Consider the following 13,567-nt stretch of genomic DNA (forward strand, 5'->3'; position numbering starts at 1 on the left):
TTGCAGTGTTTATGGAAAACCAGTAGGAAACACTAAACCAGTATAACAGTAGTAGTAGTAAACACTAAACCAGTAGTAACAGTAGTAGTAGTAAACATTAGACCAGTAGTAACAGTAGTAGTAGTAAACACTAGACCAGTAGTAACAGTAGTAGTAGTAAACACTAAACCAGTAGTAACAGTAGTAGTAGTAAACACTAGACCAGTAGTAACAGTAGTAGTAGTAAACACTAGACCAGTAGTAACAGTAGTAGTAGTAAACACTAGACCAGTAGTAACAGTAGTAGTAGTAAACACTAAACCAGTAGTAACAGTAGTAGTAGTAAACACTAGACCAGTAGTAACAGCAGTAGTAGTAAACACTAAACCAGTAGTAACAGTAGTAGTAGTAAACACTAGACCAGTAGTAACAGCAGTAGTAGTAAACACTAAACCAGTAGTAACAGTAGTAGTAGTAAACACTAGACCAGTAGTAACAGTAGTAGTAGTAAACACTAGACCAGTAGTAACAGTAGTAGTAGTAAACACTAAACCAGTAGTAACAGTAGTAGTAGTAAACACTAGACTTGTCCATCATTAATCAGTTTCCATTGTCCCTAAATGTGTTTCAGCTGCGAGTCCCTCAGCAGGATCATCTGGTGTAGCTACCATGGCAGAAGGTGGGTACACAGGTAGTATGACGTCTTCTCAGTAAATGCCTTGTACTCAGTTTGTGATCAACAGTGGTGGAAGAAGTACTCAGATCTTTTACTTAAGTAAAAGTAGCAATACCACAGCGTGAAAATATACTTAAAGTAGCTAAAGTAAAAGAACTCATTATGCAGAATGGCTCATTTCAGAATGATGTGTATTATATTATTGGATTATAATTATTGATGGATTAATGTGTTCATCACTTTAATGTTTCAGCTGGTAAAGATTGAGCTCATTGTAATTACTTTATATACTGCTGGGAAGCTTAATTTATAATAATATATCATAATCTATTAGTTGATTAATATTTTGTGTTGATAATCTGAATCTGCAAAGTAACTAGTAACTAATGCTGTCAAATAAATGTAGTGCAGTAAAAAGTACCTCTGAGATGTAGTGGAGTAGTATAAGTATAAAGTAACACAAAATGGTAATACTCAAAGTACACGTATCTCAAACTTGTACTTAAGTACAATACTTGAGTAAATGTACTTAGTTACTTTCCACCAGTGGTGATCAGTCATTGATCAGATTGTCTAGAACCCCAGAATCTGACTATAAAACCTCCTAATTTATCAGTTAGCCTGTCTCAGTCCAAAGTTAAAGATGTGCCTACCAGCACCTCTGAAGCTCACTAATTAACATTTGATGTCTTGTTTGTTTAATTGGTACAAAAAACACAAACTGTGGACAGACTAACCGTTCTCCCATGTTTCCCGTCTTTATGCTAAGCTAAGCTAACTGTCTCTTAGCTTCATGTTTAGCGTACAAACATGAGAGCAGCATTGATCTTCTCATCTCACTCTTGACAAGAAAGCCAATAAAGAGTATTTCTCAAAATGTCATCATAAAAAAAGACGAGAGCTTTACAGAATGTCATTTGGAGAATACGTCATCTCTTAACTATGAGATGTAGACCTTATTCTTTCAGATGAACCTTAAAGGATAACTTCAGTCTTTTTCAACCTGGACTCTATTTCATGTTTGTGTGTCTAAGTGACTAATGGGGACACTTTGTGAAATTGGTCCGGTATTGATAAACGAGCTGTAATGTAATCATTTGGGGCAACCTGGTACCGTCATTTACGTCCACTAAAAGGTCTTGTTTTTGCCACGGACAGGCTCAGATTGTTATTATAAGTGTCTGACAACATTATGGAAAGGATCCATTAGAACAAACAAAACATAACCTAAAGGCAGATTATGACAAGAAATATGTAAACATATCTGTTTTATATTGTACTGTATTATGTAAAAATAGGAAAATACATCAGCTGGAGTTAACATGTTTTAACAGATCTTTTATGTTTGTGTATATTATAGGGCTGTCAACCGATTAAAATATTTAATCACGATTAATCATATGATTTTCCATACTTAATCCCAAATTAATCACATTTGTTCAAAATGTACCTTAAAGGGAGATTTATCAAGTATTTAATACTCTTATCAACATGGTAGAGGTCAAATATACTGCTTTATGCAAATGTATGTATATATTTATTATTGTAAATCAATTGACAACACAAAACAATGACAGATATTGATCCAGAAACCCTCACAGGTACTGCATTTAGCATAAAACAATATGCTCAAATCATAACATGGCAAACTGCAGCCCAACAGGCAACAACAGCTGTCAGTGTGTCAGTGTGCTGACTTGACTATGACTTGCCCCAAACTGCATGTGATTATCATAAAGTGGGCATGTCTGTAAAGGGGAGACTCGTGGGTACCCATAGAACCCATTTACATTCACATATCTGGAGGTCAGAGGTCAAGGGACCCCTTTGAAAATGGCTATGCCAGTTTTTCCTCGCTAAAATTTAGCATAAGTTTGGAGCGTTATTTAACCTCCTTCGTGACAAGCTAGTATGACATGGTTGGTACCGATGGATTCATCAGGTTGTCTAGTTTCATATGATACCAATATCGTCACTCTAGCTTTAACACTGAACCTGCTACGACCTAAAAATCACAAGTTGTGTTAATGCGTTAAAGAAATTAGTGGCGTTAAAACAAATTTGCGTTAACGTGTTATTATCACTTAACTTTGACAGCCACTAGTATATTACAATAACAAATACATCTAAAATGAACACTGTTGGAAAATCAGACTCTACATTATATTATTATGTCACTGTTAAGGAGGTTTATCACTTTGGGAGGAAATAATTTGTATCATAAATGTTCATTCTGATGTTAAATTAATTACTGATAGATTTTTTTCTATTTCTTTTCTCCTCAGAGAAACAGCATCCTTCACTGATCCAGAGAGTGAGTAATGACACGTCACTCAGCTTTTATTCAGCAGATTAAAAATCATCTACATCTTGAACATTATTATTGATAATGCACACAATAAGTCCTATGCATAAATGTTATTTACCAATAATGTTAATAGCTTGTGTTATATCTACCTCTAGGGGAATATACAGTATGTTATTTTTGATTTGTTTTCTAACTTTGACGGAGAGAGAAGTTCACAATATTTGAAAAAAAAGAATAAAGGAGTGTGTCTTACTTTTTTATATTAGAAGAAAAGATGCAACTGGTTAAACAGCCACTCTGTTGTAACATCAAGAGGTTCATTGCAGTTTTTGTAGCACAGTCTTTGAAAGAGTTACACCCAGGAAGTAAAATAAAGTCGTACAAACAGTTTGTAGAATAATCTGTAATCATCCCAGCTGAGAAGTTTTTGCACTTTTGCCTCATGAACATTTCCTTTGAATTTGACAGGTGGAAACGATGGCGTCTGTTATAGAGCTGCTTTTGGAAACACTGAAAGATTTGAGTGACAAGGAGCTCGGGATGTTCAAGGATGCCCTGAGACAAACTTACTTTGTCAGACGTTACATCCTGCAGTGGCAGCTGGAGATAACAGACATGCAGGACGCAGTGTTTTTAATGGTGCTGACCGACGGCCAACAGTCTGTGGAGAGGACCAAGGAGCTTTTAAAGACGATGAACAGGACTGATCTGGTGCAGAGGTTGTCAGACAGCAGCTCAGGACCCAAAAGTAAGACAATAAAGACAAAAACATTTTAAAATCATAAGTTTATAAGCTTTATCTTCTGGTCTTTACATTATAAATATTGATTATATTAATGTAGAAAACAAATATTTCAGGAGATGGGCAAAAATATCAGTGGTACATTATATGTAGCTGTAGGTTTGTATGAAATGATGTGATGACCTCATATCTTTGTATTGTTTTTTTTTAGTGAAAGTATTGCCTGATGCCAACTCGTTTTTATTTCCTTTCATTCTTCTCAGAAAAACACTCTGTGGATGAACACCTGTCTGCACTGATCCACAAAGTGAGTGATGTCATATCTGTCTGATCATACAGAGTACCGCTTGTATTCAATAAGATGTAGGTTTTAAATCATATCAACATTAATGATGATAAATTAAACCAAACTCATGATTTAAATCAAATGTTTCTCACTGAACTGAAATTGAGATTCATTTGAGCTCAGTAATGTTGCTATTATCAATTCATTGTATTTAAAACAGTTTTTCAAAGACTTAAAGGGACTGTTTGTAACTTTTTACACGTATAAATCTACCGGGTCGGTAGCCCATGCGCGCTCGCATATGCGCGCTCGCATATGCTCGCATGTGGCTGCGCTGTTCAGACTCCCTGTGGACACGTACCATCAGACTCCAACACAAACTACACGGAAGCACAAAAACCTCAAAGTTCTATCTAGGGAAGCCCGTCTTGCAAAACAGTGTTGGTGGCGGTCGTAGTACGCGGGGTAGACCGTAGCTTTGGTCTCCAGGGCCGGAGTCTCTGCTGTACTCTGCTCCTCTGCCTGCCTGCCTTCACTCAGCTCACTCCACCTCACATGCAGGCGCGCTCACTACACACTGCAGAAGAGTTAGTTTAGCTCTGAGAATATCTAGTAAATATCCATTGGACGTTTTTGCAGAAATAACTGCTGCAGCTCCTCCAGACCAACAGAGGTTTTCCGTGTCTTGTGAAGTGACGGGGCTCCGCAGAGAGAAACGTTATCGTCTCCGACCAGGTGCCGGTGTCTCCCTCCGGCTGCGGTCGGAGACGATAACGTTTCTCTTCGGGCCTGAAGCAGGAAAAGCCAACACTAGGATCAGCAGTGATTCATGGAGAGACCTTCGTCTGGTCAGCTAACATTACTGCCAAGCAGCTGAAATATAGAGTGATATTGTGGTTTTAGCTGACGTGTGTCACCTCACAGTTTTGAGTGATGCTCGTTCATGTCTATTTAGAGTGAGCACAAGCGCGAGCCCGACGCTGACTTTCGTTGACTTAACAGCCACAGGTGTCGCTGTTAACAAGCATTTCTGAAAGTTACAAACAGTCCCTTTAAACGAAATGCAAAACATGAAAATGAGAAAGTATCTTCATTGTGCTGCCACCTGTTTGTACAGTTAATTCAACCACAACATCTGATGTTAAGATCAGGTGGCTCATTTCAGTTTTTGGCAGCACAGTGACAGAGTTACAGCCTGGAAATACAATTAAAAAAACATTCAGGTCACAGATATTAAAGAGTAGAAGGAAAAAAGAATCATCCTCTGCTCTAACAAACAGATAATTATCAGTAGCTCAGGTGAAAAACACATCTTGAAACATTCAAATGTCTAAAGTAAGGTGCAAAATCTAATAAACATATTTTCCTCTATGAACATATACTTGAATGTTCCAGGTGGCAACAATGAGGGCCGTTAAAGAGCTGCTTATGGAAACACTCAATGATTTGAGCTCCGAGGAGTTACACAAATTCAAGTGGTTGCTGCAGTTCACGTTCTTCCAGAGGAACCTTCCATTCGTCTCACAGAGTCAACTGCTGAAGTCAACCCGGGCAGACCTGGTGGAGATGATGGTGGAGATGATAGTGGAGTTGTGTGGTCAGCAGTCTGTGGAGGTGACTGAGGAGATTTTCATGGACATGAACAGGACTGATCTGGTGCAGAGGCTGTCAGAGATCAGCTCGGGACCCAAAGGTAAGAGAAAGAAGCAGAAACTGTCATATATAATACATATAAACATATAACATATACTAATGAATAAATACACTAACACAAAAACTGAACAATATAAGCTTCACATTAATTCCCATCATTCATTTATATTTCCTTTCTCCTCAGAGAAACTCTGTGTGGATGAACATTGGCCTGCACTGACCCAGGAGGTGAGTAATGTCACATCTGTCATTGTCCATTGTCCTTATTCAGCTATTTTGTGATTTATACATTATTATTACATACTTAAATAAAAAATAAATAGAAATGAAGCAGTCCAATACTGATTTGTTGGTTGATTACCATGGCAACGGTCGAAGCTTCGAAGCATTGGGGTCAGGCCTAATGAATCTCAAGTAGTTTCAGGTGGATTTTATGATTTTAATAATCTTAAATCTTAAAAGTCTTCATCTGTACTGAGAGTTAATGTATTTATTTATTTATGTAATTTTATTTATTTTTCTTAATTTTATTTCTGTGAAGCCACATTATTGATTTATTGAATTGTTGTTTATCCCTCTTGTTCTTGGGGTTACACGGGGTGGGGAGGGAGCAACAGAGAGAGACATAATATGTATTTGTACATTGGATTGTTGGACACTGATTGTTTTGTACTTTGAACATTTTTTAATAATTCTTAGTTGCAGCTCTACTTTAACCACTTCAGCTTTCATTCAATAGATGTAGATTCAACATCTTCCTCATCTTGAATGTTATAAATGATGAACAAAACCAAATTCCTAATTTTCATCAGAAGTTTTTTTCAGAACTGAAGCTGCATTCAGTTTGTCTTGTGTTCACATGAGGAACGCCTTAAATAGGCAATAAAACAAAAAGTCATGAAATAGTTAACAGAAATAAAATCATTAAATGACTCATCAAGAGGATAAAAGAGAATCACCTTGATGAGAAATGTACACATGTAATCAGATAGAGCTATGATATAGCTGATGTACTCAGCACATCCTCATTTCTGAAACACAGACATTGATGAGATGTGACCAGAATAATCTGTAATCATCCCAGCTGAGAAGTTTTTGCACTTTTGCCTCATGAACATTTCCTTTGAATTTGCCAGGTGGAAACGATGGCGTCTGTTATAGAGCTGCTTTTGGAAACACTGAAAGATTTGAGTGTGAAGGAGCTCGAGAGGTTCAAGGTGGATCTGAGAGAAACTGCCTTTGTCAGACATTGCATCCCGTGGTGGCGGCTGAAGATAACAGACATGCAGGACACAGTGTTTTTAATGGTGCAGATCAGCGGCCAACGGTCTGTGGAGAAGACCAAGGAGATTTTAAAGACGATGAAGAGGACTGATCTGGTGCAGAGGTTGTCAGGCAGCAGCTCAGGACCCAAAAGTAAGACAACTAGTCTTTAAGCTATGTCTTCTTCTCTTTACATTATAAATAATATATATGTATATATAATAATATATATGAGGTATGGAAAATATTTTGGAAGAGGGGACATGACTGTTGAGATGGTTTAAAGGTCATATTGATAACGTTTTTATGTAGATGAATATTATTTTAAAAATAACACATCCACAGAGCTTTTAGAAAGGTGCTGAATTAGGGCTGCCAATCGATTAAAATATTTAATCGCAAATTAATCGCATATTTTTTTATCTGTTCAAAATGTACCTTAAAGGGAGATTTGTCAAGGATTTAATACTCTGATCAACATGGTAGTATATGTACATATTGTCCAGAAACCCTGACAGGTACTGCATTTAGCATAAAAAATATGCTCAAATCACAACATGGCAAACTGCAGCCCAACAGGCAACAACAGCTGTCAGTGTGTCAGTGTGCTGACTTGACTATGACTTGCCCCAAACTGCATGTGATTATCATAAAGTGGGCATGTCTGTAAAGGGGAGACTCGTGGGTACCCATAGAACCCATTTACATTCACATATCTGGAGGTCCGAGGTCAAGGGACCCCTTTGAAAATGTATCATATGTTTGGAGTGTTATTTAGCCTCCTTTAAAACCAATGACATGGTTGGTACCAATGGACTCCTCAGGTTTCCTAGTTTCATATTGTGCAAGTATCTTCTCTCTAGCTTTAAAACTGAACCCGCTACAACCTAAACATCATAAGTTGCGTTAATGCGTTAAAGAAATTAGTAGCTTTAAAACAAATTTGCGTTAACGCGTTATTGCTTTAACCTTTACAGCCCTATGCCGACTAAAAGTCTGAACTGTGAATTAATCATTTAAAAAATGTTGACGGGTCCAAAATGAATGTTTGGTTTATCTCTGTGGAAGATATCTGACATTCAGTTCCCTCTTCTAACAAGGCTTGTGAGCCAATAGTATAACGGCGTTGGTGTCACGTGGTATCTCTGTGTTGTCAGAGATCAAGTTGCCAGTTAGTGAGGAAGAAAAGCGGATAAATGGCTGAGTTTGACACTCGTGTCTCCATCAGGCTGCAGAATAAGTGAATATTTACTGTGGCAACAAGTGACAACTGAGACTAGCACATATTAGCTGTCTTGGTTTAATCCTCCCAACAACAACAACAATCTATATAATTACAATTTGGCATACATTCAGTCGGTGTCTTGTCATAGTTGGGGCCGTGGTTTAGGGCGGAGTCTCCGTGGGGGAAAACAATCCTTTTCCCCCACCTGGATATGCTCGGAAAGCGTGGTTTTTAATATCATAAATTTTCATGCTAAAGTGCCATGTCTTATATAGACTCCTTGTCCTCACTCGACAAAGAACGTTACGTACAAAAATTCGACAGAATCGGAGTAGATGATTGTCCATATCTTATAAAAGACTGGACAGATGACCCGACTAAATGGCCTGAAGTGTCATTCCCAGATATTTTCTGCTATCTGGTTGAATCGCCTGATAAGTGACACTATTACATTTACTCAATATATGATGAATTAAACTTACCTTTATAATATCAATACCAACAGCCATATAATGTTATGATGTAAAAGACTTGAATATCTGAGTGAACTCCATGCAGGTTCAAGACAGTAGCAGCGCTAATGTTACTCAAAGCCATTAGCCTGTTTTGACATGCGACATCACGCAGGGCTTTACACACAGTGCATCCTCAAGACCTACAGGTCCTTGGAAGCTCACAACTTCTTCACCAGTGGCTTTGTGGGGTCGTACTCCATCACAAAATGTCGATGTCAGACACTGATCTGTTTCATTGTGATGTGAAGCCATCCTGGAGGGTGACAGATACAGTCTGCGTTGGTTCAGGGGGCTCACTGAACCCCCTAGAAATGCATCCATATGTTTTATAATGAGGTAGAACTAATCATTTATTGTAATGATGAATAATATCGACCTTGTTGTGTCTTCTTATTTACAGAATCACAAACCAACAAGATAAGAATATAGATTTGTGGTATTTATATTTACTTATAGCCTAATAACATCGGACACTTTCTGTCCACTCATTTTTAAATATGCACTTCTCTTACACGATGTAAACAAACCACGTACCTATCAGCTGTACGGTCCAGATCAGACTAGAGACGTTACCACTTAAAAGATAGGGGAGTAGTACTTGCTCTCTTCCAACGTTTGTGTTTTTTAAACAGAAAACACAGGTTTTAGTCTGCGATATTTACTGAAAATGACAAAGAATACAGCCAACAGTAGCCTCAGTAAACTATCAGGCTCCTGGTGATCTCCCTCCAGCCTGCTGTCACCTTATTCAGGTGTTTGTAGTGAAATGAGGAGGTGTCGTATCAGATAACTCCTCATTTCAACTTCACCAATCAGCCGTTCCTCATCCGCTGGAATGAGGAATAAATAGAAACCGTTAAGTGTAATTTTGTGTTTTGTAAATTTTAGAAAAGGTAATGTTGCCTGATAACAATGTTTATTGTCAGTTGTTAGATCATCACTCATGACTTTTACCACTTTTCTCCTCAGAGAAACACTCAGATGAACACCGACCTGCACTGATCCAGAAAGTGAGTGATGTCACATGTCTGACTTCAGACAACACAGCTTTCATTTAACAGATGCAGGTTAAAAATGTGGTCATCTTTAACATTTTAAATAATATTAAGACCCAAAGTCATGATTTACTTATTTATGTTATGAATGTATTGATTATTTCAGGTCGCAACGATGGCAGCTGTTAGATATCTGCTCTTGGAAACTCTGAATCATTTGAGTGACGAAGAGTTCGGGAAATTCAACGAGTTCCTGCCATCGATTGTTTCACAGAAGAACCTCCCAGACATCTCATCGATGTTCAGTCTCACATCAGACAAAGCAAACACAGTGGATCGGCTGGTGCAGACCTACGGCCAGCAGTCTGTGGAGTTAACCAGGGAGGTTTTACAGAAAATGAACAAGACTGATCTGATGCAGATGTTGTCAAAGCCCAGCTCAGGACTCAAAGGTAAGACTGTCACATCACATAATCACGTGTGTCTCATGAATGTCTAATAAATACATTTTATAATTCATCATAAAAAAGTAAAACTGCTTCAAAATCTGTGTCATCAGCAATGTGAAATATAAAAAGCTGTTGGCAGGATCAATGAATTAATTAAACCAACAACAGTCACACAGGATATTATCAGTTTAATGAGTTCAGTATTTGCTGCACGGCTTTCGTGTTGGAAAGCTTTAGATCGTGGAGGTGGTTATGATTTGATGTGAATTTGTTTTATTTCCTTTTAAAGTAACTGAGCCTTATTGAAGTTGATTTTACTCTCCATGTCAAATTAGATTATAATCCTCTGAGTCATTTTAAATGTCTTTTCTCCCCAGAGAAACAGTCTGTGGATGAACATCAACCTGCAGTGTCAGAGAGAGTGAGTCTGACTTTACACATCACAGCTTTCATTCAATAGATGCAGGTTGAAAACCGTCCTCATCTTGAACATTTTAAATGATGATACAAACCAAACCTAGTGTTTTAAATTGGATGGTTCTCAGTGTTAAGGTTGAGCTCTTCAGTAATAATGTTATCCACTGATGTTATGATAGATTTACTGCTCTGCTGCTCTACTACTGAAGATAAGAACAAATATCAAGTTATTTGTATTACCACCGCCAAAGCAGGTTATGTTTGCAGCTTGGTTTGTCTGTTTTTCCATTTGTCTGTTTGTCTGTCAGCACGATTACAGAAAAACTGGCCCGATTTTCATGAAACTTGGTAAACTGTTGTGGTATGGGCCAAAAACTCAGGAAAAGGCATTATCCACGGAGGTTGTGACTACACCATCAGCGTTGACGGAGGTCTGTGCTCTCTGAGTGTCATTCTAGTTTGTAATATTTAGCCATTAAAACGAGTAGAGAAAACACTTTCTTTTAACCACTGTTACAAAAATAAGGATATGTTATGTCAGATCAGGTGGTAGTAATCAGTTTATAGGAATTAAAGGGAAAAGGGAATCATCTTTTGCTTTGATGTTGCTAAAGAAATAAATACACATACAATACTTTGTAAAGAAAACAAGGTAAAACACAATCAATAGAACAGATATTAATGTATCGTCTTCAGTGATCATGCAGAAAAAACAAATCTTATTACATTTACGCTATGTCTAAAACACTGACACTGATGAACGGCAAAGAAATACATCTTTAACTGTCCCAGTTGAGAAATAACACATTTGCTTAACATATCCTTTGAATTTTTCAGGTAACAATTGCAGCTGTGGAACAGATTCTTTTAGAAACACTGAAGGATTTGAGTAACGAGGAGCTCAGGAAATTCAAGCGGATGCTGCAGTTCACGTCCTTCAAGAAGAGCCTCCCATACATCCCATTTGGAGTACTGAATTTTGCAGACAGTGCAGATAAACTGGTGGATTATATGGTGAAGACCTGCGGCCAGCAGTCTGTGGAGACGACCAGGGAGGTTTTAATGGAGATGAACAGGACTGATCTGGTAGAGAGGTTGTCAGAGACCAGCTCAGGACTCAAAGGTCAGAGAAAGAAGACAAAACCTGTCACATTACACAATCATGTGTTTCTCATAAATGTCTAATGAATACATTTTATAATTCAAACTTTATTTAATCACCAATGAAAAATATTAAAACATTAAAGGACAGGTAGCAATTCAACATCACCACATTCATTACTCTGACTGCAGGAATCATTGAGTTGAATCCTCATTTTGCAGCAGTGAATTATTTGTATTTTATTTCCTTTAAAAGAAACTGAACTTTATTTAGGAGGAGCAAAATATCAGGTACAATTTACAGTATAATACAGTACATCAAGACCAAATACTTTGACTTCAGATATTACCTTTCACTTGAATCAACACCTCTGTGACACACTATTATAATACAATTATATTATATAGAATACACACTATTATAATTTGCTGCAGCAGCAGCGGGTGAACAACGTACGATGTACCGAGCCGGGGATGAACACTGGACTTATCTCCGGACCACCGCTGAACTCGCTAGCTAACGCTGGCAGCCAGATGGATCTGTGACCCATTGTCCGTTAGAACATCTAAAGTGAGCAGAGGAAACCCAGAGGAACTAGACTGTTACTGACAGCTTTGTTTAACTCAATGAAATTGAATTCCATTGAGATAAATTATATTTAGTGAAACCAATGTATGTGCTGACACAGAATATCAAATCTAAACAAAATTATACTTGAGATGGAAGGACCAAATGACATTTTGAGGATGCATATTCTCATACATGTAAAATGTAGGCCTTACACTTTTTGTTATAAAACTGTTGAACATTTTATATTTTCTGTAATTCGGCAAAAAACTTTCTGCATAATTTGTGAGAACAATTTCTAAGAACTTTGCCTTGCCTCAGGACATGACACTGACTATATAGCGTGACTGCAACATCAACGCTCTTTACGTTAAGTGTGATGTTGGCTATGATCCAGTTGTTTACTGTAATATATACACTGTACTATATATACTATAGACAGTAATAATACAAATAAATAAAGTTATAGGACGGCTTCTGTTTTTTTATCATTTTATTTTTAGCTTTCATGAAGCATCGTTATTTAAACAGCTCCATGTAGCTAGTCTGTATTTTGTAGACTAAACAGTAGACTTCACTCAACAGTGTGTTCTGCACAACATATTAAATATATCATGTTAAAGCAAAGCTATGTAGAGCAGCAAATCATATGCAAAGTTACTAAATGATTTTATATATCAGAATAATAATTAAAAACAAATTCATGTGTGTCTTCACAAGGGCCTTCAAGAAGCTTGGAGCCCGAGGCTGGTGGAAGCGTTATGGTAATCTCTTACATTCATTCATTTGTTCATTTATGTGATGTTGCAAAAAGACACATCTCCACTTATTTATAAAAATGATTGTCCTCTGCAGCAGGACTCCAGTGACTGGACTAAACTTGAACCTGAAGTGAACAGTCCAGATGCAGACGAATCTCCAACTTACAGGTAAAAAATAACGTCCTAAATACTTCTTTTCTTCTTTTGAATGCAATATTACAATAATACTGTTAATGCTACATTTCGTGCCAAATAAAATCAAGGCAGATACTCTCTAAGTTTACATTTATTCTGTCGTGTCCCTTCATGTGTACAGACAAAAAGTAACTCACTTGTTTTCTTTTCCACGACTTACTGTAGCCTACAGTCTGAAGCAGGAAACTTTGAATGTGGTGTTTCTGGCTTGCGCTGGGTCTGTAAGCAAAAGGTCAGCTTTAAGTACCAGTTCTGCTCTTGGGAGGAACCTATGGAGAGGATGGAAAGCATCAAATACATGGCTGCAGGTCCCCTAATAGACATCAAAGTCATTGCTGGGAAGTTAGATGAGGTGTACCTGCCACACTGGATCTGCATACGTAAGTGGACATGAAGAAAATCATAAAATACAATGTACTGACTTTTTAAATTTC

General features: G+C 37.5%; 1 protein-coding gene across 1 annotated transcript in view; it reads left to right on the top strand.

Moving 5' to 3' along the window:
- The window catches only part of LOC141778417 (uncharacterized), a 153,609-nt gene that overhangs the window by 2,524 nt on the left and 137,518 nt on the right, over positions 1 to 13,567 (top strand). Inside the window, exons 3-14 of the mRNA XM_074652666.1 lie at positions 611 to 658; positions 2,941 to 2,969; positions 3,432 to 3,711; positions 3,969 to 4,012; positions 5,387 to 5,684; positions 5,829 to 5,872; positions 6,781 to 7,060; positions 9,617 to 9,657; positions 9,809 to 10,094; positions 10,469 to 10,512; positions 10,817 to 10,939; positions 11,346 to 11,631. Coding sequence (XP_074508767.1) covers positions 611 to 658; positions 2,941 to 2,969; positions 3,432 to 3,711; positions 3,969 to 4,012; positions 5,387 to 5,684; positions 5,829 to 5,872; positions 6,781 to 7,060; positions 9,617 to 9,657; positions 9,809 to 10,094; positions 10,469 to 10,512; positions 10,817 to 10,939; positions 11,346 to 11,631 — 1,803 coding nt within the window. The remainder of the gene's footprint in view (positions 1 to 610; positions 659 to 2,940; positions 2,970 to 3,431; positions 3,712 to 3,968; positions 4,013 to 5,386; positions 5,685 to 5,828; positions 5,873 to 6,780; positions 7,061 to 9,616; positions 9,658 to 9,808; positions 10,095 to 10,468; positions 10,513 to 10,816; positions 10,940 to 11,345; positions 11,632 to 13,567) is intronic.

This window comes from Sebastes fasciatus, chromosome 12, assembly GCF_043250625.1.
Source record: "Sebastes fasciatus isolate fSebFas1 chromosome 12, fSebFas1.pri, whole genome shotgun sequence".
In the NCBI taxonomy this organism is placed as follows: domain Eukaryota; kingdom Metazoa; phylum Chordata; class Actinopteri; order Perciformes; family Sebastidae; genus Sebastes; species Sebastes fasciatus.